Genomic DNA, 26,191 nt, shown 5'->3' with positions numbered 1-26,191 from the left:
GCGATGGCAAATCGTGCTGCAGGGAAAGGCTATGAGAACGAAGACAACTACTCCAATATCAAGTTTCAGTTTATCGGGATAGAGAACATCCACGTCATGAGGAACAGTCTGCAGAAAATGCTGGAAGGTAAGCCATTTCCTTATGCATAGCATTAAAAAAAAATACAGTGAAAGGTTGTAATGTCAAGCAGAATAAGATAGTCTTTTGTTTTTTAAGTTGTTTGCACAATGATGCTGTTTATATAGGTGAGATAAGTTGAGAAGAGAATATCGTATTGCAAGGACTACTTAAACATTTAAGCCTTTCTCTTATTTTGTGTAAGTGTCATGGGGAAATGGTTTTTCACTTGGTTAGCAGAGTCAGGCACTGTCCAGTGTTTAGAGTGTACAATAAAAGTGCACAGGAGTATTTTTTCTTTCTCCCTGATATTAGTTTAACCCACATTCAAGGCCACTTAGATCAAGCAGTCCTGCATTTAAAGCAATAACTAGCTCTGTTCATGTGTGGACATGAGTTGTATAAAATGAATCCGAGTGGACGAATGGCCATTAGAAGGGAGGGTGTTGCAGGTGCTGGAGGGCCTTGAGCAGCACATTCCTGATTTCCATTCTCCTTCCTGGATTCCCTGGGTCAGCTCTCTTGCTCTGAAGCCCAGCAGTCACCTTCACTGGGCTGTTACCTGCCATAAAACAATCTAATCATTTCTCAAGGGCAGCAACTACTGCAGTGCGCCTGCACATGCATCCCTTCCCCGCTTGGTGTTTCCCACCCCACCCCTCCACACCCACGCCAGCCCCTCAGGACACAGGACACAGCCACTCGGGCTTATGGGGGAGGAAATGACAAAGATGGATTATGTGATGTACAACAGCCATTCTTGTGGCCAAACCAGCCATAAGCTGATTGGCAGAAATTCTGCATTTCAAGCAAAACCGGCCTCCTTTACTGCTTATGCTCCATGTGATTGTAAAGGCGTGCAAGGAGGAATGTGTTGCCACAGTTCACAACTTCTGGCTCTAGTGGGAACCGCAGAGAAAGGGGGTCCTTTGCTTTGTACCTTGGGGTCCTGGAGAGTCTCCGAACGCTGTGCTCGCTGTTGGGGGGAAGGTCCTGGAAAGGTGGAGCTGCGTGTGAGGACAGTGGGCTGCCTGAACGGGAAACTTGGGGTGGAATGGAGGAGGACAAAGAAAGTGCTGAATTCCTTTTTTCTAGGGGTACACATTTGCTCTCAGTTAGTATGTAGTTCTCTGCTTCATAGGAAGGGCAGGGGGTAGTGAGAGCCTGCCAGTGGGGCTGGAGGGCCTTGAGCAATACATTCCTGATTTCCATTCTCCTTCCTGGATTCCCTGGGTCAGCTCTCTTGCTTTGAAGCCCAGCAGTCACCTTCACTGGACTGTTACCTGCCATAAAACGAGAAGCTTGGACTAATAATTTCTCTGGGTCCTTCCAGCTGTGTTGGGTCTGTGACTCTACAATTTGCTGCCCCTGGTTGCAAATATTTGAATCTTGGACATTTGAATGATTAGATAAAATCTCATCCTAAACCTGCAAAGAAAAATCACCGCCCCAGAGAATCTCCACCTTATTTTCACATAATACCTACCATGTCTCAGACCACTGTCACGATACCGTGGGCATGATTTTTGAGCTTTTTTTTTTTTTTTTTAAGATTTTATTTGAGAGAAAGAGACAGAGACACAGAGCATGAGCAGGGGGAGGGGCAGAGGGAGAGGGAAAAATACTCCCTGGTGAGAGGGGAGCTGGACACCAGACATGGGGCTTGATCCCAGGACCCTGAGATCATGACCTGAGCTGAAGGCAGACTCTTTTTTTTTTTTTTTTTTTTTTTTTTTAAAGATTTTTTATTTATTTATTTGACAGAGAGAGATCACAAGTAGGCAGAGGCAGGCAGAGAGAGAGAGAGGGAAGCAGGCTCCCTGCTGAGCAGAGAGCCCGATGCGGGACTCGATCCCAGGACCCTGAGATCACGACCCGAGCCGAAGGCAGCGGCTTAACCCACTGAGCCACCCAGGCGCCCCTGAAGGCAGACTCTTAAGAGACTGAGCCATCCAGGAGCCCTGATTATTTGAGCTTGTTAAACTTCTGGAGATAATCACGGGCAGTGTGGTTCTCCTTGCTATAAGTTGTGCTTTTTAGGTCTCAAAAAAATTGGATTAGCTTTGTATTGTTATTAAAAGAGTAGTCTAACATTAGTATGAAAGGTGTGCATCACTGCCAGAATCATCAAAAAGCATTTAGGGTGATATGTTTCATATTTTTCATTTAGTGATTTTGTAAGTGGACTTCTGACAACACACATTTTCTTCAATGCACAATCTTAGGAGTTTTTATAACCTATCACTCTGACTTTAGTTTTGGAACTAGCACTTATCTGGTCTTCTTTCTGTGGTCTGACTGTCTCCTTCTAAAGGACAGCAAACTGACCGAGTCCTGTAGTGCAGTCCCTGTTACGTGAGGGATCACAGTAACTGGACATCACTTTCCAGACCTCTGTCAGTGCAGTAAGCAAGGACAACCTTCTGGATGCCTTTCAGGGAACTTGACCAATGTTTGACTATCTGTTTTTACCAAGTAAATTATAAACCACTTGTGGAGGCTCAGCTGATGAAGTGATGCAATCAGTCCCCCCTTCTAGGGCTTTTCCTGCTTCCAACAGCCGTCCTTGGCATCAAAGAGATCAGAAGATTTGTGCTGCTGGTGACTTGGTAGGAAGAGTGCTAGTACATTTTTACTCATGTTATCATTGTCTTTGATTTTTTTTTTTTACCACCATTAATTAATATTACCAGAATAGATTTTGAATAACAGAAGAGAAAAAATTGTTTGCATTCTGGCTCTGTGAGCAAGAGCTGCAGGGTATTTCATCAGAAACTGAAATTTAGGACCAAGTTCACATCCGATATAGATCCTTTTATAGAGCTCACTTAACTTTAACTTTGATTTATAAGTCTTAAAACAAACTGTGTTGCAGTATTCATACCTCCCAATGAGATAGTAATGGTGCCTTCCAGTTATGTAGCAATTTTATAATTGATTGTTTTCTACAAGGCTTTCCCTTTTGATCATATAATGTTTTTCCCTCAAATAATAAAAGGATGCCCTGTATTTTCTTTTTTTATTGGAACAGTCAATAAGAAAGCCCACATTTCTCTCCATGTGGCCTCTCTTTACATGTTATTCACAACATGGCAGGTTATTTTTTCAAAGCATAAGTTTCCAGTTTTAGAACCTAATATATATATATTTTTTAATGTAATATATATAATATATATATATATATAAAATATATATATATATTTCTTTCCTTAAGTGGACTCCACACTGGAGCCCAACGCAGGGCTTGAACTCATGACCCTGAGATCAAGATCTGAGCTGACATCAAGAGTTGGACGCTTAACCGACTGAGCCACCCAGATATCCCACATTTAAAAATATTTTTATATTACATATTTAATTTAAAATGTAATTTAATTTAATTTAAAACATGCATTTCCCAGGATCTCATAACAAAGCAGGATTTGAGCCTAGTACTTTCTATCACGTTAGAGCACTCTTCACTGATTTGTGGGTATGGTGTTAGGCTCATGGTAACCACCCCACATAGTAATGGTGTTAGAGCATCTGCAGTGTGATTACTATGTACTGGACACTCTTCTAATTTTCTCAGGTGTATTTATTCAGTGGTCCTTGTGGCAGTCTTGTTAGAGCTATTCTCTTTTTTTAAATGTAATTAGCCAACATATAGTACTTCATGATGTAGTATTCAATTATTCATTAGTTTTGTATAAGACACAGTGCTCATTAGATCACGTGCCCTCCTTAATACCCTTCACCCAGTTACCCCATTCCCCACCCCTCCCCTTCCACAACCCTCAGTTTGTTTCCCAGAGTCCAGTTTCTCATGGTTTGTCTCCCTCTCTGATTTCTTCCCATTCAGTCTTCCCTCCATTCCCCTGTGATCCTCTGCACTATTTCTTATATTCCACATGAGTGAAACCATAAGATAATTGTCTTTCTCTGATGACTTATTTCACTCAGTATAATTCCCTCCAGTTCCATCCATGTTGATGCAAATGGTGGGTATTTATCCTTTCTGATGGCCGAGTAATACTCCATTGTATACATGGACCACATCTTCTTTACCCATTCGTCTGTTGAAGGGCATCTTGGCTCCTTCCACAGTTTGGCTATTGTGGACATTGCTGCTATGCACATTGGGGTGCAGGTGCCCCTTCCTTTCACCACATCTGTATCTTTGGGGCAAATCCCCAGCAGTGCAATTGCTGGGTCATAGGGTAGCTCTATTTTTAACTTCTTGAGGAAACTCCATACCATTTTCCAGAATGGTCTCATTTTAAAGAGGAGGAAATTGAGGTCAGAGGCTAAGGAACTCACGCAAGCTCACAGCAGTCGATGACAGAACGAAGATTCTCACCTGATTGGTATGGGTCCAGATGCCACACTCTTAACCACTTGGCTTTATGGCCTCTCTAGGTAGCCGGTTGGGTAGAAAGTGTCCTGGCCTAAGAGTCCAAAGATCTGGGTTTGGGTTCTTGCTTTATAGTCTCTGAAAAAACTTGAACAAACCTTATTTCCTGTATTTGTAAAAGAAAGTTAACAATGTATCATCTCTAACTTACCGATTTATTGAAAAAGTTTCTTGCAAACTATGAAGTGCTTTCTTTCCAGTGTAAGGTCTATTATGCTTTCTCTTGACAGGCAATAGTTCACTTGGAAGTAAGTACTGAGTAAATGGGTAGGTTAGTGGGCTATAGATTCATTCAGTCAGCCAGACTTTTTATAGGTAACTTCTCTCAGTTTCTTTATACAAGAGACACGGAGTAAGATAGCACAATTTCAGAGGCATGGAAGTGCTTGCCTTATGTTATGGTCAATGCCCACTCAGCAAAAGCCCATCAAAAATAATTTAATAAACCACCTGTCAGGCCCTGTGGACGTTTGCTCAGCAAATTATTTCACAGAGATACAAACCTTAGCCCCATGACAGGTCATATGAGAATGGGTCTAGAGCATAGGAAGAAAGGCCCGTGTCCGTTCCGCGATTTGGGCAACACTACAGTGAAGAGCTGTTTGAAAGGGGCCAGACTCGGTGCAAGTTAAGACTAGAATCTTTTTTGCAGGCGCCAAAGTGTAACCGCACTTGTCATATCCCCTGGAACTGTGGGCATTGATGGAAGAACGTTTTGTGGCAAAATCAGGTGGCCCCAGAGATCATACCCGAGCTGCACTTCTGTGTGAAGGTTCTAAGGCCAATTATTCAGAGCCTTCATCCGGGGTAGAAAGGACGGTTGAAAGCAGAGAATTTTGAGTATGTCATGGGAGGCGGTAGGTATTATGGTCTCCGACTAACTGCTCTGGTCTCCCTCCCAAGTTGCTTTGGGCGCACCAAGGTCTAGAAAGGAACAGTCCCTAACACACCCAGCTCTGAGTGTTCCATGAAACACTTTCTGCTCAGAGTTAAGGCTGTGGTTATCAGTTAAAATGTCCCTTTGTTGGAGACTTTCTTGCTCACCTCCTGTGTTTCTGAGGTGATGGCTAATTCAACCCAGAAGAAATGGAGCACTTAAACTCTCTACAGATACTCGGATTTAAGTTTTTCATTTTAAAGTATTTCCTATTATATCGCCTACAAGTTGTTGGAGTTCTACCAGATATGAGCTCATAAAAGGCTATAAAGCTCATCTTTTTTTTCTGTTCTCTATGTTTGGACTTTTCACCACTATTAATTTCCTCAATTACTAACCCATTAGATGAGACAGCCAGCAACACCTGGCTGAAAATCTGGTTTTTGTCCTTCAAAATTTAGCAACAAAGCATGGTTTTCCACACAGAAAACCCAATTTCCCATTGAAATGGAACTAGATAGCTTCAATCCAAGGTTTTTCAGAGAGCCTTCCACATGACCAACAGACCTGTCCTGTCAGGCTTTACTCATTATCAATTCATGGTCACTTGGAGGAAAGAAATGGATCAAGAGCATGTACCTTGCTCTCTGTGGTGTTGTAAGAGGATGTAGAATGTGGCCGATGAGAGCTGGGTGGTATCAGCTAATCTGGACAAGCATATCCTAAGCATTAAGGCACAGAGGAAAGAGCATTGCCCTTTGAGGGCATATGGGCTGTAGACTGGACTCCAGTTCAATAATTTACTGACTGTGTAACTATGGATGATAACTTGGTAAACTTTTAATACCTTTTCAATCTGCAAATTGGGAGTAACTAATACCCTGTATGGTAGAGAATGTATGTTGAGTAGCAGGCACAATCCTTGCTTAGAGTAAGTACGATGTAAGTCGGGGCTCCCGAAGTTCTCCCAGACATTCCTCTGAACATCAGATAGTTACTGAGGGTTTTCTACATGCTGGGCATTGGGTAGAAAAATTCATTAATACAAAATGAAGTATTGATTTTGATGGAGGGCAGAAATCGTGGGCAGGAGAAAAGATGATGCTTGCTTGTTACTGAGGTCTATCCCGGGGTATGGCAGCCGGTCGAATGTTTTAACTGGGTGTCAAAGCCAAAGACTTCATCTCTGAGTGACATTATCGAAGAGAGGACAACAGGGCGCCTGGGTGGCTCAGTGTGTTAAGCCTCTGCCTTCGGCTCAGGTCATGATCTCAGCGTCCTGGGATCGAGCCCCGCATCAGGCTCTCTGCTCAGCAGGGAGCCTGCTTCCCCCTCTCTCTCAGCTTGCCTCTCTGCCTACTTGTGATCTCTGTGTCAAATAAATAAATAAAATAAAATAAAAAAAGGACAGCAAAGTGATTTAATGAGAGAATTGTGGTTATTTTCATCCTAATTATGCTGTCCCTTGATGTTCACTGAGACAATTCAAAGATTAATTTCACCCTCAGAATTTGTTTTATTTTGTTAATCATGATGGCTAGTTTTTGGGTAACTAGGGCATTTACAAAAGGAATGCTTGCAGAAGACAGTGCCTCCCATGCAACTAAAGATAGACATGACTAATTTTAGTGATAAAGCGAGCTGTTTTTCCATAAGGCTGTAGTTGGGATTTGGCAATTCAGTATTTGCTTGCCAGCGATGGTAAGGTTTGAGATTTGGTGAGAATGTTGGTCCTGGCAGCTTTCACAGCAGGTGTGATGAGCCCCCCACTTGCTGCCACCGTCTTCATCTTACATGATTCCTGAGCTTTCTCTCCAGGGCCTGCTGCTAATACTTTCTATCCACCTGGACTTCCTAGCCTCTCAGTATTTTCTCCCAGTCTAGGCTTCTCTATTTTCACTTAAGTTTCCTATTTAGACTTTAAGCTTTACCTTCACTTAACTTCCTGTTCATCCTGGCTCAGTTGGCATAGTAACTTAATTATTCTCTCTTTGTAGTGCAAAAATATATGGAAATTGGAGTCAAGGGAGTTAGATTCTGATCACAGTGTCCTTACTGGGCTCCTAGCATCTGAACCTGTTCCTCTTCTATAAGTTGAGAAAATCAGACCTACTGTAGATGGGAGGTTGTGTCAATTCATTGAGAGAAAACTAAGCCCCAAGCCTTATAGACAGTAGATATAATATAAATGGGCACATATATATTTTTTATTTGTCACAAGTGGTGTTTTTAGACACAAATTCACATGCAAAGCTCATAAATGCTGAGGGCATTCTTTTGTGAACCTGCTGCTAGATTTCCTTTAGGACAATGGTAATTAGTATTACTGGAATGTATGTGTGTACATGCTTTCATGTTTATTAGCAGCTGGACACACACACACACACACATGCATATGAGTACTTGTGTATACTATTCTCAATGCTATGAACGCTAGCAGTGCGAACACAGGTATAAAGAATTTAGGCTTGACTGTACCTTACCAATTTATATGATCACCAAATTCCTTAAAAGAAAACAAGGCTGTACAAAGTTGGGTTTCATGGCATTATTGTATAGCAGTTCCAGAAAACAGCATTCATGCCCAAGGCTGGAGTCGTTTTAAAGAATAATCACTAATCTTGTTGATGTCCTGTGAAGACGCTAAAATGCAAAGCTCTCCATTATATAGAGTTCTCTATAAAGAGGGCCCACGGTGCTTGGCCTGGGGAGGGAGGAGCATACCACTAACATTAATAAATTGAATACAGTCTGTGCAGAGCTCAGAAGTTTATTCTGTCACCGTGGTGGGCTCTGAGTAGAAGGCAAACCATAAAAGAGGCTTAACCAAACATTTCCATGTCAAGAGTCCATCATAAAATCCTCTTTGAATGGGTTCACCTGCCAGGATGTTCAGTGAAGCAAGATTCTTATCCTTTTACCAGTTCTTTGAAGATCATTTCATTGGGCTTGGTGTTTTGACTCCAAAACGGGAAAGGGGCAAATCAACACATTAACAGAACTCAGGCGGCTGGCAGGCTGGTCATTGAGGGAGGGCCATGAACTCTTCGACTTTAGGTTTTAGGAGACAAGAAAGAGTGATCTACCAGGGTTCAGATGGAGACCGTCTTTGTATCCTCCTGGCTCCCACCCAGCAACTGTACATGAGGAAATGAGATTGGTATTAGTAACTTTCTTAAAGAAGATCATCCAACGCTTATTTTCTTCCAAGTAAATTTCTTATTTCCTCTTATTTCCTTACGTCCTATAATTATCTTTTTTTTTTTTTAGTGTTATCCATATATGTTTATGGGATATGGTTGCTCTTTTACGTAAAACAAATATTGTTAGACCTGGGCATTAAACTCCCACTAAGTAAGTACGATTCTCTGTGGCATATGCCTCTGATGTCAGCTGAAATGAACTTCGTTCAGCAAAATGGTTTGTAAATATTGGTTTGGGTTTGGCAACAAGAGTGAACAAATCAGTATTTCTGCCTTATCCTGAGTTTATCCAAACAAACCCACCAGTTTTATATTTAAAAGTGCAGGCACTGATTGTTTGAGTCTCAAGTGTTCTCCCATCTGTCCGTGTGTATTAATCATCTGTAGAGCTGTTTGCTCTCACCCGGCCACTCAGCATTTGGCGGGAGAACCCCCTTAAAGTGGTTACCTTGCCCGAAAACCCAGTGAGGTTAGTTCACTTAAAGTACACAGCTTTAGTGTTCCTGAAAACAGAAATGTTCAACAAGGAGCCATTCTCAGTGTGGGAAGAAAGAAGCTGGTCTGGCAGGAGATACAGCAGCTTGTCTGCTTGCTGAGTGAGCTAAATGAAGAGGGAAACACTGGAACATTCTCTCTGGCAGTACCTTTTAGGGCCCTGTTTCTGTGAGCTCTCTGTTCCTCTCCTGCTTTTGGCCCAGACCATCTCCAGGTTAGCTGGAAAGCCTGGTGTCTTATTTTTAAACTTGCTGTCATTTCCATGCCTTGTGGGAAGAGAAGGTGAAAAGGATCATTTGTTCTTGGGCTGAGCTTCAGGGTTTGGATGCCAAGATATCCCTCAGGCTCCCTGGACCTTCTGAAATAAACGGGAATGCCAACTAGCCCTAAGCCCTATAATAACAACAGAAAAGTTTGGCCCATTTAGTGAAAAGAAAAAAAAACAAACTGTTTGCAAGGTAATGTTATCTGTGAAAGATTTAAAGGAATCAATGGAGTCCTGAGACTCTACGTGGTGGCATGTGTGTATTTTAGGATTAAGTTGAACACTTTGGGTCATGGCCTGGGGTTAAACAGAAAGACCAAAGAGGAGGCGCCCAGAGAGTGGTGAGAGGGCCCTTCCGGTGCTGGAATTTCAGGCCTTCCCCCCCCCCCCCCCCCGGGCTGGGTGCACAGGCAGAGGCGAGCCTGCCCCCTGCAGGAACCGAGTGGTACTGCGGGGCAGTGTCACTGGGGAGGGAAGGCAGGCCTTGCCCAGTTTTAACTAGGGGCTGTCTGTCTGCCTTTCCATCAGATTCCAAACTGCTTACACATGCCTGAGCTTGCAGGAGCACTTAGGAGGTGCACCCTGATTAGCTGGCTGCACGGCATCAACTTCGTTGCACTCTCCTTCCTAAAGCTGCCTGCCATGCCATGGGAGGCTCCTTGGCCCAGGCTGGAAGCCATCCCTCCTTTGCCATTTCCCCCTCCTAAATGCCCTTTTTGCAAAAGACAGATACACTCTTTATCACACCCTCAGTCATTACGATGTATTATTCCAGGGTGCATGAGAGAGTACCTAATTTAAAAAAAAATTTAAAGATTTTATTTATTTATTTGACAGACAGAGATCACAGGTAGGCAGAGAGGCAGGCAGAGAGAGAGAGGAGGAAGCAGGCTCCCTGCTGAGCAGAGAGCCCGATGTGGGACTCAATCCCAGGACCCTGGGATCATGACCTGAGCTGAAGGCAGAGGCTTTAAACCACTGAGGCACCCAGGTGCCCCGAGAGTACCTAATTTAAAACATTATTGTGGGGGTACGTGTGCAGAAATGTTTAAAGACTGCTCATCTGATTAATCTTCCTCCAACGTCTCTGCTGTCCCAGAGAAGTATAATGGAAGGCACTCGTGTGGACAACATTTGAAATTTCACATTTTCTAGTGGCCGCATCAAAAAGTTAAAGGAAACGGGCGAATTTTCATAATACATTTGTATTTAACTTGATATATCCCAAATATTATCATTTCAACATGTAGTCATTACAAAAGCTAATAGTGAGATCCTTTATTTTTAATTAAGATTATTTATTTATTTATTTGACAGAGAGAGAGAGAGAGATCACAAGTAGGCAGAGAGGCAGTCAGAGAGAGAGGGGGAAGCAGGCTCCCTGCTAAGCAGGGAGCCCGATGCAGGGCTTGATCCCAGGACCCTGAGATCATGACCTGAGCCGAAAGCAGAGGCTTAACCTACTGAGCCACCCGGGTGCCCCAGTGAGATACTTTTTATTCTTTTTTTCATACTAAGTCTTTCACGTTTGGGATCTACTTTGCACTCACGGCGTATCTCAGTTCAGACTCGCTCCATTTCAGATATTCAACAGCCACATGGGACTAGCGGCTGCCGCACTGCACAGTAAGGTTATGAGGGACAAAGTGTGTAAACTTTAAGTTGATAGTAGGTGGGAGGCAAGGAGCATTTAGAGTGGTTCGTGTTTGAATTACAAAAAATAATATAACTGAGATCGATAGACATTGCTTAAGAGCATGTACTTTGGAGCCAGACTGAATCCGAGCCTCACTGCTTATCAGCTAGTGACCTTGGACAAGTTACTTAACCTCTCTTTGCATTGGTTTCCACTTTTATAAATAAGGATAGTAATAGTACCTTCTTCATATGATTTCTAGGACGATTAGATAACTATTGTATAGAAAGCACCTGGAGGGGTTCCTGGGTGGCTCAATCGGTTAAGCATCTGCCTTTGGCTCAGGTCATGATGACGGGGTCCTGAGATCAAGCCCCACATTTGGTTCCCTGCTCAGCAGGGAGCCTGCTTCTCTCTCTCCCTTGGCCTGCTGCTTTCCCTGCCTGTGCTCTCTCTGTCAAATAAATAAAATACATTAAAAAACAAACAAAAAGCACCTAGGGGATTATCTGGCACCTGGTAAGTACTATTTAAGTTTTGCTATTATTATTACTACTAGAGGTACTATTTCTAGTTAAACCCACCAGGGTTGCCCTGGTGTGGTGGCAGACACTCGGCTTCTTGGTTAGAGGACTTGGGCTCTCCTGCCATTGATCACTTTGTGTTCTGACCTTTCTAAGCCTCAGCTCTGAGGTGGGGTGTGCATGAGTCTGTACCTCCTAACTGTCAGGACACCGCACTGGACGAACAGATGCTAAAGCATATTTCATGGCGACCATTTCTGAATCTTCTATCTCCCAGCGTGGGGTGTATGTATTTTCTTATTTCACTCTTCAGTTAACACTTTGAGGAAGGCGTTTTATCCCCATGGCACACTTGAGGAAATCAAGGCTTGGTAACTAGCCCAGGTTGCATTGTTGAGAGCACAGAGCTGGAATTTGGATGCTAGAAGATCCGACTCTGAAGCCCATGGCCTTGAATAGTACCATGTGTTGTTGCCCCTGCACAGATGGTGATTATTACTAAGATGTACAGGTTGGTTCACATAAAACTAAAATCTAAGTGAAACACAAGGCCTTCCCAGGGCGCCTGGGTGGCTCAGTGGGTTAAAGCCTCTGCCTTCGGCTCGGGTCATGATCCCAGGGTCCTGGGATTGAGCCCCACATCGGGCTCTCTGCTTAGCGGGGAGCCTGCTTCCCTTCCTCTCTCTCTGCCCGCCTCTCTGCCTACTTGTGATCTCTGTCAAATAAATAAATAAAAATCTTAAAAAAAAAAAACAAAAAACACGAGGCTTTCCCAATTCTCCAAGACGTCAGACTGAATATGAACACCCTCTGATGAGAACATCTAGAAATGCCGTATTCAATATAGGAAACATTTCTTTAAATGAATCACTGAACTTGTAAGCAAGACAAGAAACAAGCCGTCGGGTAATCGAGGCCACAGTGAGACAGCACTGCCGCTAGGGAGGCGGGAGTCAGAAAGCCCAAGTGATAACAAGTGTTGGCGCAGATGTGGGGACATCAGAAGCCTCGAGGTGCTCCTGGGATGTAGCCCGGTGTAGCAGCTGAGGAAGACAGCACCCTGGGCAGCCTCCCGAGTGGTTAAACCGTGTGACCTCATGAGTCCACTCCCAAGGATGTCCCCACAAGAAATGAAACCTACTTCCACAGAGGACTTGAACATGAATGTTCATAGCTGCATTGTTCATGAGAGCTTAGAAGTGGAAATAACCCAAACGCCCATCAGCGGATGAATGGGTAAAAAATGGGCATATCCATCCTGTGAAATATTTGGCCTTGAAAAGGAATGTTGCTCCTGAGGAGTTTTCGGTTTGCTTCTGCCGGGTGTCATGACTCCAGCCCAAAACATGGTAATTTCTCAACTAGGAAATCCTGCACAGAAAGAAAAGATGCTTTTGGATCCCAAACACATATGAGACTAGACCAAGGGTTTCAACATCCTCAGCAAGGTTTTCTATGGGATTCCACAAAATTATGGAAGTGTTGCTCCTGGTTAGGATAGTCGTTTTGTTTTCACATGGTCCTAAATAGAAGGGGTTGGGTGCTGTGGAGGTCTAACTGGGCAGGTGCTGGGGTTCCATCCAGGAACTTTCCTCTATAGCCTGCTCTTGCGTGGGCCACTGCCAATATCTTTGCTGAAGGATAAACAGGTCTTCTCTTCTGGACCTTTACTGTGGCTCATGATTTTCCTTAATATTGTGGTTTAAACTTTTAAAAATAGAATACTTCTGAACAGATGCAGCGTCCCCTAGGACCAGAGAGAGTAGAAGAGCCTTACTTGAAGTGGTTCAGTAGAACCACTTTTACAAGCATGGACACTTATCCCTACTTAATTTCTTCCAGAAAATACAGTGATGAAGGAATCATTAACAAATTACCTGCAAATATGAGCATATATAAAGTAAGATTGTCTTTATTTTGCTTTCATCGCACGATTTACCTTGCAGTGTGTGAACTGAAATCTCCGTCCATGAGTGACTTTCTGTGGGGACTGGAGAACTCGGGCTGGTTAAGGCACATTAAGGCCATCATGGATGCAGGGATCTTCATTGCAAAGGTAAGTAGTAAGGGCCGAGCAGCCAGGGAGCTCTGACTTCAGAATGGACATCCTGTTTACCCTCCCCATCTGCTGAGGCTGTCACGCACGTAGTCAGCTGTGGCTCGCCGAGCGGGGAGCTGGCTTTGCAGACCATGATGTTTGGCCTCGTAAACATGTGATTTCTGCCAGAGAGAGGACGACAGCGCTCTGTTGATAGTATACCGGCACAGCAGTACATGGTAAGACATTTTCAGAGTATTCTCTCCGGGTAGACTTGGTCCTAAGTGGAGGAAAGAACTGTCTATTGGAGAGTACATACATACAAATGTGTGACACTTCAGTGACCAAGGCCAGTCTTCCATCTTAGTAAACTGCAACTCCTTTGCCATATGATGTAAAGAAGTCCTGTTTCCAAACCTGGTAGGTAGGTTCCCTTCTGCCACAGAACAGTCTCGCTTTGACTTTCATGTAAGCAGGTTTTGGATGCATTGTCTATTTTGTTTCTCAATTTTTTTTTGTTGGTTCTGTTTGTTTTTATAAGTCCCTCTCAGATTTATACCTAAAGACCACCATGTCTTTTCTGAGGATGTGGTACGCTCCCCTTTATTAGAGAATTCATTTATTCACCAAGTGTTTACTTAGTGTTGGGCACTTTTATAGGTGCTGAGCACACGACGCCAAATAAACCAGATTTTCTTCTCTTACAGAACTTGCATTCTGGTATGGGACACAGAAAATGAATAAATAGAAAAAAACAAAGAACAAATAGGATTTCTGGTAGTGAAAGTGCTATGTTGCACTCTCTACCATGTTTCCCAGTTTATGTTTCCTGTCAGAGGACACTCAGCTAAAAATTGTGTGTGCATTTTTAGTAGCAGATAGAAATCTTTGAGACTTGGCTGAATTTTTACCTTGTTTTCTCTTTTTTTCCCCTCACTCCCTGGTTTCACTACTGGACTCCTATCCTTTTATCTCTAATTTCATGGTTTTACTACATAAAATTTTTGTGTCTTTCCCATTTTGGAAATGATTGAGTCCAGTAGCAGCTGCAGAATTTCCATATTGGAAAGGTTTAAGGTGGAACCCAGAGGAGAGGGCTGAAGATGGGTCTGGAGAGGTTTGCTCAGGAAGCGTGTGTCCACTGTAGCACACGTGTGTACTTGCGGTGGTCTGGGGGTGGCTCCGGGGTGTAACGGGAAGGGAAAGTTTTGGTTGCCAGCACCAAACCACTCCTTGGCTCTGTCCTAAATGGGTGGGGCATGAACACTAAGTTAGCTGCTTTTGGTTGTTTTTTTTTCCCCTCCCCTTTTTCTTTCCGTAGGTATAAACCCAAACCTTGTTCTGATGAGATGTTTTTCTTTTTTGTGGCCATTCTTTCTGACTCTCTGCTGATCCTGTGTTTTTTAGGCAGTTTCAGAGGAAGGGGCCAGCGTGCTTGTTCACTGTTCCGATGGCTGGGACAGGACTGCCCAGGTGTGCTCAGTGGCCAGCCTCCTGCTGGATCCGCATTACCGGACTCTGAAGGGCTTTATGGTGAGTGTGGCTGCTGGGCTTCTCTCCCACGCAGGGCCGTGAACAGAATGCACCTCTCTTTCGACAACTGTTGGCAACTTTTTTTCCTCTCACTGTTACTGTTCTCTTGGTAGATCAGCAAGATTAAAAGGGAAACGGTAGAAAATGGTCTTGGAGTAAAGAAGTGAATTTCTGGGATATTGGAACCTATTCAAATTGGTGCTATTAAATGTGAATTTGGGGGTCAATATAGACTATGTTCAGTAGTCTGTAAAATAGTGAATTTTATAAATTATTTGCTCATAAATATTCCAAGTTGAGGTAACATGTGAACATGTGGTAGAAAACATTTTTCAGAAAAAAGTATTTGGAGAAAAAATTTTCTGAATGATGCATGAAAAGTCCTTGAGAGGAAAAACTTTTTATATACCGCTTTTTTTTAGATAGTCCTTCACACCTCTGGCTCAGAGTATTGAGAACTTTGCTGTTTCTGTGCTCTCTGTTGAAATTATGAGGGCGTCCTTTCCTAGACTTTCACCTTTTAGGTGTGCATCACAGTGCGACGTGTTCCTTCCACCTGCAGGTCTGTGTAGCTCCTGGGGTGTGAAGCTCTGGCTGAGCTGAGCCTGTTCTGCAGCTTGACCACAGGGGCTTCCTAGGGACTAGAAGACTACCTGGTTCTTGCCTCTGGCACCACGATGTGGTAGAAAGTGGATCCTGAATCCATGCTAGGGACAGATGCTGCCAGAGGAGCCTGACCGGGGCATCTCTGCTGCTAGATCTCCTTCATCGATTGAGATCAGCTGACACTCCAGGGACAAGAGAAGTGGCAGAGGTTTCCTTTATGGGCTTCTTCTTCTTCTTTTTTTTTTTTTTTGAAAGTGTCAGAACTTCCAATTCCCCGTGATAGCACTGAGACATCTGAGTGCGACTCCGGCTTCAGACCCCTCCCCTGGACTGAGGTTAGGAAGGTTGGATTCCTTCATGCCCACGTGGAGAGTGGAGGGTTCCTGGCTCACACGCCTCTTCACACCATCCTCTACCACCATGGACTCTCTGATTCTGCCCCATTAAATTTATGTGTCGTCAAGGGCAAACTTCAACCACTCCGTATTTTTAAAGGGAAATCCCTGGCCATTGTAGAGCATGGGATTGGTCTGTACTATTTGATTCTTTTTAACATCCAGATAATTTGAGATTATAAACTTGTGTTACCCCAACTTTAAAGCAGGGCTGAAACTCCTCTATTATGTCCCCAACGCCTGTCATTTTGGGATTTTTCTAATGTGTCACAAAGATCATAGGAAAATATTCCTAATTGTTCTTGTAAGGAGGTTGGTATTTGATATTATACTGAGACCTGTTGGTTAAGAGATGGGCTTTAGTGTAGAAAGAGCAAGGTTATGAGGTGGCATCCACCACTTCTTAGTAGCGTGATCTTAAAAGAATTAAGCCTGTCAGTTTCTCCTTCTGAAAAATGAGTGATCCTACTTGTCCCACAGTAAAATGAGATTATATATGAAGCAATATGAACAGTGTTTCCCAGAAAGCACTCAGTGGGTGCTGCTATTACCTTTTCATATATCCATTCCCATTTTTTTCTCCCATGGATGACCTTCAGCTTTGCCGTTCTGTGCGTCTGTCTTGATGGACAATGACAGTGCATTCATCTACACTATCTAAGGATAGTGACTTCCCCAAGATCCTTTGAATTCTTCAACACTGTTGGTTGGGGGATCTCTTATTTTTTTGTTTGCTTCTCTCCATGATATTTATATTCTTTTTTGTGTAGGTATTAATTGAAAAGGACTGGATTTCCTTTGGTCATAAGTTTAATCACAGGTAAAAAAAACATTTAAAAATCTGTTGGTTTGAATGTGTACGATAAAAAACTGCTTCTGAAGTTTTCAACTGAGTTGGGGGGGAAACAGGTTTTTCTTTGTGTATCTTATTTGAAAAGTTAAAAGTTTTGTTGTATACATTGTATCACAGATAAACGAAGTTCTATTACCTTGTGGCAGTTAGCATCTCTGAGATAGAGGATATATGGACAGAAAGAATGTGGAAGTGGACAAAGACTAGCTATGTAATTGTTTTATGAGGAAGCCCTTTTTAAAGCTACCAAGTTGAGTGGAACTTAAACTTTTGAGAAGTTTCCAGTTTCTAGTGTTTTCACTCTTAGAAAAACTCCTAAACTGATCTCTGGTCATTTCTATTCCTAAAGTTGGTTATCTATTGCTGAGCAGATAAGGTTCTATACTGTTATTTTGAATTTGATGGCACCCCAGTCCCCCTTTTGGATTTTAAAATTCGCTTAATAGTGTAAAGGACTAGGCAGCCTTCATTTAAAAATCAGTACAAGGGGCACCTGCCTGGGTTGCTCAGTCAGTTCAGCATCTGATTCGAGATCTTGACTCGGGTCCTGATCTCAGGGCTGAATTCAAGCCCTGCTTGGGCTTCATGCTGGGTGTGGAAGCCGCTTAAAAAAATCAGTACAAATGTGAGGGAGAAGATTCTGATGTACTCCTGAAAAACAAAGATGGGAGATATAAAGGTATATGGGAGTCTGGAAATATGGGAATTGTCACATGGGAAATAAATTATGTGACAGGCTTTAACATTGCTCTAGAAATATCTGAGAAACGGGAAACCACAACTTTTTTTTCAAGGTGTCTTTCTTCCTCTTCCCTTCCAACAAAGCAGTGCAAAAGCAAAAACAAAAACAAAAACAAAAAAACTACACTCCCACAAATTGCTAATTAAATAAAGTGTTAGATTTACTTAAAAAGTCCTGATGTACTTTTGAAGCTTGAATTAAAGAAGGCTCATTAAAAGAAAAAAAAATGTTCTTTTGCCATGGAAATCTCCCTTGAATTTTATCTCTTTCACTAATTCTTTTCTAACCATACATCCCTTCTGTAGCCAGACCTTCAGTACAAAGTTTCTCTTGAAAGTGGAACTTAAGAAGTTAATTTTTCCCACTTCTGCACCTCAGGTTTATAAGGTTTATCTAGAAACTAGGGTTTCTTTTGTGATCGTGTTTGCATTTATAGCTTTATAAATAAAACCCCCCAACCTGCTATAAAATCTCTCATATTTTGTATAGATATGGCAACCTAGATGGTGACCCAAAAGAAATCTCTCCAGTTATTGATCAGTTCATTGAGTGTGTCTGGCAGTTAATGGAACAATTTCCCTGTGCCTTTGAGTTCAATGAAAGATTTCTGATTCACATTCAACATCACATTTATTCCTGCCAGTTTGGAAACTTCTTATGTAATAGTCAAAAGGAGCGACAAGAACTCAAGTAAGTGTTTTGCTGTTTAACTTTTATCTAAGGATTTTGTGATTGAGAATTTCAGATGGCATTTTAAAATTCTGGAGACTATTTTAGCCACATATCTATACTGACAGATTAAAGTTATTTTCTTTTTTCTGACATCACTTCATAAATGGTTTAATGTCAGCGACTGACAAAGATATAACAAGCTCATTTACCCCAGTGACCTCCATAGTCAGGGTGGCACACTTGAGGCACTTTTATCGAAAGGAAACTTCCTGGAGTCAGAGAAAGCGATATTTGTACTTAAAAGGAAAAAGTTAGACATCTTCAGTGGATATACTCTTCTAATAAGAACTGCAAATCTAAATGGGAAAGCAGATTTGAAGCCCCAAGTCATCTTTTATTCAGATTAAAACTGTATTGTTTATACCCAGGAGGAAAGTCAATGAAATGTAGAACTTAAATTGCAAAGTCAAAAACTTAACAGCAAGGTGCTTTATGAACTGCAATGAGAGAACAGTTTTGAAACTGTCATAAAATGATTTTAACTGTGGTGTATATAATAATATCAGATTTAATTTTGGAAATGATCAGTTCAAGTAAAATGGACTTCACTGGTTTTATACAGTCTGAACAGAAAGAAAATAGCTTTTTCTGGTGGATACTCAGTTTTCTCTCAGGAACTTCAGTGTGATTCCTGGTTAAGTGGTAAATGTTGAAAAGTAGCAGAGTGCTTCCTTCAAGCTCGCCTGTTTTCCTAGACAGTTCTGTGGTTTGCTGTGATGGACCAGTCACTTTACTGGTGTCTGCTTGCCTTTGAATCCTGGCTATTCCACTCACTGTGTGTCTTTGTGACTATGTGACTTTGAGAAACTGCTCCATCTCTCTCTCCGCCTTGATTTCCTCATCTGTACAATGGACAGATCTTGTATGAGGTCAGTGAGGACTGGATGAGAGAAAACAGGTGAAGTATTTTAGTAGTACTTGGCAAATAAGAAAATTCCAGTGACTATTTGGGGAAATATTTCCCCCAAATTACACAGCAGTTTTACTTTACACTCAGAGGAATTAAAACACCTTGTTGAGGTCAGTACAGATAGCAGAGAGGCTGACAGTATTACAACGCCCTTCTGCTAGAACATGAAAACGCACACAGACCGTGAATTTCCCTGCCGCAGAACAGGGACACGGGATATTCACCTCACAATTACTGGTCCCTTTCCAGTTTAAATATTACATACCTGCAATTTCTAAGAACCAAGATAGGTCATTTTCAGGCTTCTTTTCTTTATAACAGAATTCAAGAAAGAACCTACTCTCTGTGGGCTCACCTGTGGAAGAATCGCGCCGACTATATGAATCCTCTATTTAGAGCTGATCAGAGTCAGACCCGCGGAACCCTTCGTCTCCCCACAACACCATGCAACTTCATGTACAAGTATGCAAACCTCCAGGACCTTACTGAGGACGCTTACGAACGTAGATCCTGCCACTGTTTAATATCTGGAGTCCAAAGCATATAGAACACGAGGCGTCAAGGGGTTCTTTGGGACATAAAACACACTAGAGAATGCTTAAATTCTGATCCGGTATTTTTGCCCATGTCCCCTCTCCCCCTCCTTTCCCCTACATATCAAATTCTCTTTAGAAATCAATATTTTATAAAAATGGTACTTTAAAAATGTAAGTTCCAATATTATTTAAAAGCAAAAAACAGGGAAGGAAGAAGAAAAGGAAGCAAGAAAGGGTAGAGGAAAGGAGGGATCAAATAAACCAAGTATCTTCTAAGTTAAATGTGGAATCACAAGTTTAGGTCGTGATCATGACTTAGCTTACCTTCTTTCTCTGCTGAAACTCTGCCTAGTGGAATTATTTCCCTGTGGAAATAAATTATTTTAAGACTGTATATTGGGATATGGAAGAGCAGGGTGGCATCCTACAGATTCTATTAGAGCTGCATGTCATATTTTATCCTTTGGGTTCTCTATGTGGAAGTTGTATGATGTGGAAGGATGTCTCAGTAGTCAGCAAAAAGACCAACTTATACAGAATGAACTGAGAAACCCCGTTCTTTCTCCCTATGCACCCCCCAAAATGCACTCAGTGCTTAGCGGCTTCCTTTAGAGTTGTTTTTCCCTCCTCAATTTGCTTTTGTTCTTAACTATTTCAATCTAATTATTTCCCCATAATTTGAAAGAATATTGTCACACTGAAAAAAAAAAAAGAGCCATAAAACAGCAGTTTTGAGAGCTGTTGAGATACAATTCAATCAACTGTATTGCTCCTAATTTGTTAGTAATAGCCAGTCAACAAGTGTGTTACTGAGAGTCAAGCACTATTCTAAGCACTATGGATAAGACAATGAATAACACTAAAACCCTGTCCTCAAAGTACCTTACTTAAAGCATCGATCTACAGATATCCCTGTGATAGTACTATTTATTCTTTGCAATGCAGTATGCTTTATTGTGTAGGATAAAAAAGGGAAGATTTATTGCAAATGGAAATATCAATTTTTGGTGGTTGTGATAAATAAAAAAAAAGCAAAACAAAAACAAGCCAAAACCCTCAAATCTGCAAAGCTGAAAGAATCTAAATGTTAATATAATCACTAATTTTCCAAGTTTATTTCAAAACTAAGAGCTATTTTCTTAAAAAGAAAAAAAGAATATGTTAATATGTGCTACTTCATTCTATTTTAGAAAGACACAGGCTTTATTTCAGGACCAGGTGTACATGTAGACTAACCATGAATTTACCCTCTCAAAAGAAATTTACTGACCCAAGAAAAAGAGAGCATCAACATGAAATCATTACCTTAAGTGTGAGCCCACCGTTGGTGATTATTAGGACTTTGGGACTCTGGCATGACAGATATCTTAGAAGATTTGAGGGAGTGAACTTACAGACTATGATATGATGGTACCCTAAAACTTTGCCATCTTTTGCAGGTTCTGGAATGGGATGTACAACCGCTTTGAAAAGGGACTGCAGCCCCGACAGTCCGTTACGGATTACCTTATGGCAGTGAAGGAGGAGACCCAGCAGCTAGAGGAAGAACTAGAGGCCCTAGAAGAAGTAAGACACACTCGTTCTTGTTTGTCTCTTTTCTGTGCTTATTTCTTGATAACCGCTGTTCCATGAACGTCTCTCATGACTCAGGATATGTGAAACGCAACAGCATAGCCATTTCATATTTTTAGCTAAGTAGATAACCTGAAACAGAAACCCACCAGGTAAACACCCAGATCACCGAAGCCACAACCTAGGCACTTAGTACATTTCGACATCTGGCTTGGGCCTCCCTTACATGGTTTGCTGAACTAGTCAGTTATTCCGACAGTGGGTCAGGTTTTATTCATTACTGTTATTTGAGAGAACTAAAATGAATTCTTTCTGGGGTGTCCATATAAAAAATGGGATTCAGAGTGAAAAAACAAAATCAGATATATGCACGTATGGTAAAAATTTCTCTATGAATGGTAATAGCTGAGACCAACTTAGCAACAGCCTAATTTTTGGCTTTTATAATTTCCCACTAATTGGCCAGGAAGGTTATAATATACACATTTTTGCTAATTATATAACTTTGTTTCCAGTGATACCACTGGTTTAGATGTTTACTAAAACCACTTGGATACTTTGCTTCATTCTGCTTCATTCCTCTTAAAACTCCATGGCATCATCATGTCATTCACTTACTCAAGAATTGGCAACCAATTGCTGTGGTCCGGACCTGAATTCTCAATTGAGACTAAATACTAAAATAAGATGAACAGCCTTTTCTTCATGCTCCTGAGATATGTAGTGTAGATTGGTAACATCTAATGAAATGAAAGTTGGCGAAATAGCATAAGATGCGTTCCAACAAAGTCTACTCCTTTACCTAAGGGAGAGTCACTCCTAAGAATGATGGCCTGGGGGACACACACTATGGTTCAGGGACCCCACCAATAAAGACAGTCATGTAGAGGTAGCTGGTGAGGCTGACTTCTCTGTGCTCCCATAACATTACTAGGAAACATCACATTTCAAGATACAAGTATCACGGAAGAGCTTGGGTCTAGGGCTGCCCACCCAAGTCCATACAGTAGCCAGATGGATAAAACAAATTCTGTCACTAGTGAACTGTTGGTTTTGAGAACTTTTGAAATCAAGCATAAATCTTAATCTATTATAAATCTGCAAAGGTAAAACAAACCATCTTTGGACTTATATGGAGAGATCTACCTTAAGTTTACATTACTGGAGAAATAGTTTTTGTGCATCAAAATCACCTCAAAAAAAAAAAAAAAAATCCTACTGCCAGGGCTCTAAGCCCAGAGATTCTTTTTTTTTTTTTTTTTTAATATTTTATTTATTTATTTGAGAGAGAGTATGAGCGAGGAGAAGGTCAGAGAGAGAAGCAGACTCCCCGTGGAGCTGGGAGCCCGATGCGGAACTCGATCCCGGGACTCCAGGATCATGACCTGAGCTGAAGGCAGTCGCTTAACCAACTGAGCCACCCAGGCGCCCTAAGCCCAGAGATTCTGATAGAAAATCTTTCGAGCTCCACAATGATTTTGAGTTGTCACCAGGGCTGAGAGACCTTGAATTATAAATAACACACGTAGACAAATGAAATGAGGCACAGGTTAGGTTTTTAGGATTCTGGAGCTCTGGTAAAAGCCTTTATGATTTTTGTCATTTTTAAGTCCACTCACGACATCAGTAAGCCAGTTTTATTTCCTCTTCCTAAAGATACCCAAGCTTTATGAAAAGCTTAGGATTCTCCTGGTCTACTCCAAAGTTCTTTTTGTTAAAATACTAAAAATGAAAAAAAAAATTACTTAGAAAAACCTTAATTAAAAGACATTGGCTCTTTTTCCTTTCCAACAAAGTCAAAACCCCTTAGCCTGGCATTTAAGATTTTCCCACAATTCAGTAATCAATCCCTTCAGCTTTATTCTCTACTCTTGCCCTTGCTCAAATTTTTTTTTCAATTTTTTTTTCAATTTTTTGTTTTATCAACATATAATGTATTATTTGTTTCAGGGATACAGGTTTGTGATTCTGGGTCTTATATAAATACCTAGTGCTCATTACAACACATACCCTCCCCATTGTCCATCATCCAGGTACCTTATCTCCCTTACCCCTTCCCTTCCTGCAGCCCTCAGTTTTTTTCCTAAGATTAAGAGTCTTAATAGTTTGTTTCCCTCTCTGGTTTCATCTTATTTTGTTTCTTCCTCTGCCTTTTCATTAATTCCACATATCAGTGAGATCATATGGAATTGTCTTTCTCTGACTGACTTATTTCGGTTAGCATAATACCCTCTAGTTCCATCCACGTCATTGCCCTTGTTCAAATTTAACTGTTCTCTGCTTCTTGTACACAATGACCTCTTCTTTTGTTTTTCTTTGTATTGTCCCTCCTGCCATAAATGCTCTAACCATCACCAGCACCTCCCAGTTTAATTCCTTCACAGACCTGTTAAAATGCCTGGGTGGCTCAGTTGGTTAAGCAACTGCCTTCCGCTCAGGTCATGATCCCAGTGGGATCAAGCCCCACATCAGGCTCCTTGCTCAGTAGGGAGTCTGCTTCTTCCTCTCCCTCTGTCTGCTGCTCTGCCTACTTGCACTTTCTATCGCTCTGTCAAATAAATAAATAAAATCTTTAAAAAAAAAATGCTCCTTCATTCCTGAAGCTTATTCGGATCTCTTCCCTCTAGCCATCCCACCCACCCTCTTAAACAATTGTGACCTCTTGCAAGTTCTTACATTACCTGAACTCTGCCTCCATACTTCAAGTTCCTTATGGCTGGATCTGTATTATCTCCATTACTCATATTGTCCAGTACAATGCTCTTTACACATAAGGAGAATGCTTTTGAAACGAGTATGTAATACTTGATCTTTTAACACCTCCCTTGTTGATGCCAAAGGATGAAATCTGGTAAAATGTATTTTGAGCAACCCAAATGTCCATCATCTGATGAAGAGAACAAAATGTGGATATTCATGCAATGTAGTATTATTTAATCATAAAAAGGAACGGAGTACTGATACATGCTACATCATGGATGAACCCCGAGAACATAAACTAAGGGAAAGAAGCCAAATACAAAAGGACATATGTTGTATGATTCCATTTATAGGAAATGTCCAGTCTAGGCAAATCCATACAGACAGAAAGCACCTTAGCAGTTGCCAGGACTGTGGGAAAGGGGAATAGGGAGCAACCACTAATGAATCTTTGGGATGATGAAAATATTTTGGAATTAGGTAGTAATGAATTGTGTAACCTTGTGAATATATTAAAACCAATGAATTGTATATTTTAGAAGGGGAGATTTATGGTAAGTGACATATATTAATTTAAAAACTTAGATAATAAACACTTCATTCCTGATTTTTTAAAGAATTGTATTTTGAGTTCATAGGACGAAAATCATTATGCAAAACCTTACAGGTAGAGAAAGAAGGATGACTCCTGATTGCCAGGTGCTTTATATAGGGTTTTTTGTTTTTGTTTTTTTTTTTTTTTTCATTTTACAGAAAACCTATATACTAAGGCAGGTATTACCTTCCTTAATTAGAGATGAAGAAACCAAGTATCAGAAAATCTAATTATTTTGTCCAAGGTCATAAAGCCTAGCTTTGAACCCATGTCCATTTAAATCCCATGTTCTTGACATTATACCTAGCTGGAAAGTAATAAATGCTAAATTATTTAAGATTTTTCCCTGAAAAAAAATTTTTTTTTTTTTTTTTTAGAGGCTGGAAAAAATTCAGAAAGTCCAGTTAAATCACACTAAAGTGAAGAGTAAGCAGAGTGAACCCAGCAAACACTCAGGGTTTTCTACCTCAGACAACAGCACAGCCAACACTCCCCAGGATTACAGTGGAAATATGAAATCCTTTCCATCCAGGAGTCCTTCACAAGGTGATGAAGATTCTGCTCTCATTCTAACCCAAGACAATTTGAAAAGCTCAGATCCAGATCTGTCAGCCAACAGTGATCAGGAGTCTGGGGTAGAGGATCTGAGCTGCCGGTCTCCAAGTGGTGGGGAGTGTGCACCAAGTGAAGACAGTGGAAAGGACCGTGACTCTGATGAAGCTGTGTTTCTCACTGCCTGAAGTTTCCCTGTGAAGATCCAAAATAAAGGACACACAAGAAACACTTTCCAAAAATAAGGGAGCAGTGCAATTTAAAATAAAAAATAATTCAAGAAATGGTACATGTCATTGAGAATTATAAAATGTAGCAACAAAAAGGGGAAAAAGTCCAGTTCTTAGTTTCTTTACATGTTGAAGAACAGGATGTAGCCATTTCTTTTATCAAACACATACAAAGGAAAAATTCCCCATTTAAAAAGTTGTTCTAGACTCAGAAAGTTCTGTTCACTACATAGTGCTGATCTCTTCCATCACCTGAGTCATCAGTAAAAATCCTTGTCACAGCATGCATCTGCTCAAAGTGCCCGGAGTTCCTTCTACCCTCACTCCTGTTATTCTTAGTCTTTCCCCATATTTCACTTCCAGATATATATTTTGTTTTCTAAAACATCTGACATTGCCTTCCACCCTGTCTCTGTTATCAGTATTTCTAGTAACAGAGCACACTGTGGAAACATACCCCTTTTGATTGGCAGATGTGTCTCTGTAACTGAGAAGCTTTGTTATTGCTTGAGTTTATCTTTCAAGTTTAATGATCACTTTAACTTTTCCTTAAATAATATATTTTGAATTGTTATTATAATCTTGTTTCCTTTTTCTGGAATCTCATCATTTAAAAAATGCTGAAACTTATAATTCACTTCTTCTTTAACATGAGTCTAATACCTAATAAAATAGAAGCAACATTT

General features: G+C 41.2%; 1 protein-coding gene across 1 annotated transcript; it reads left to right on the top strand.

Moving 5' to 3' along the window:
- On the top strand, positions 1-26,191 carry MTMR7 (myotubularin related protein 7). The gene is made up of 8 exons (XM_080796865.1): positions 1-127; positions 13,458-13,567; positions 14,957-15,082; positions 16,854-16,903; positions 18,168-18,368; positions 19,642-19,782; positions 21,296-21,422; positions 25,101-26,191. Exons 1-8 carry the CDS (start codon positions 4-6, stop codon positions 25,461-25,463), a joined length of 1,242 nt encoding a protein of 413 aa, XP_080652991.1. The 5' UTR covers positions 1-3; the 3' UTR covers positions 25,464-26,191.

This window comes from Martes martes, assembly GCF_963455335.1.
Source record: "Martes martes genome assembly, chromosome: 2".
NCBI classification, from domain to species: Eukaryota; Metazoa; Chordata; class Mammalia; order Carnivora; family Mustelidae; genus Martes; species Martes martes.
This window is presented reverse-complemented; position numbering and strand designations above follow the sequence as displayed.

Bases quoted from the DNA above. Each gene is read 5' to 3' on its own strand.
- MTMR7 (XM_080796865.1), top strand. From the start codon at position 4: ATGGCAAATCGTGCTGCAGGGAAAGGCTATGAGAACGAAGACAACTAC. The intron at 18,369-19,641 runs GTAAGTGTTTTG...TCTTTATAACAG, and splicing joins AAGGAGCGACAAGAACTCAA to AATTCAAGAAAGAACCTACT. The intron at 19,783-21,295 runs GTATGCAAACCT...CATCTTTTGCAG, and splicing joins CCATGCAACTTCATGTACAA to GTTCTGGAATGGGATGTACA.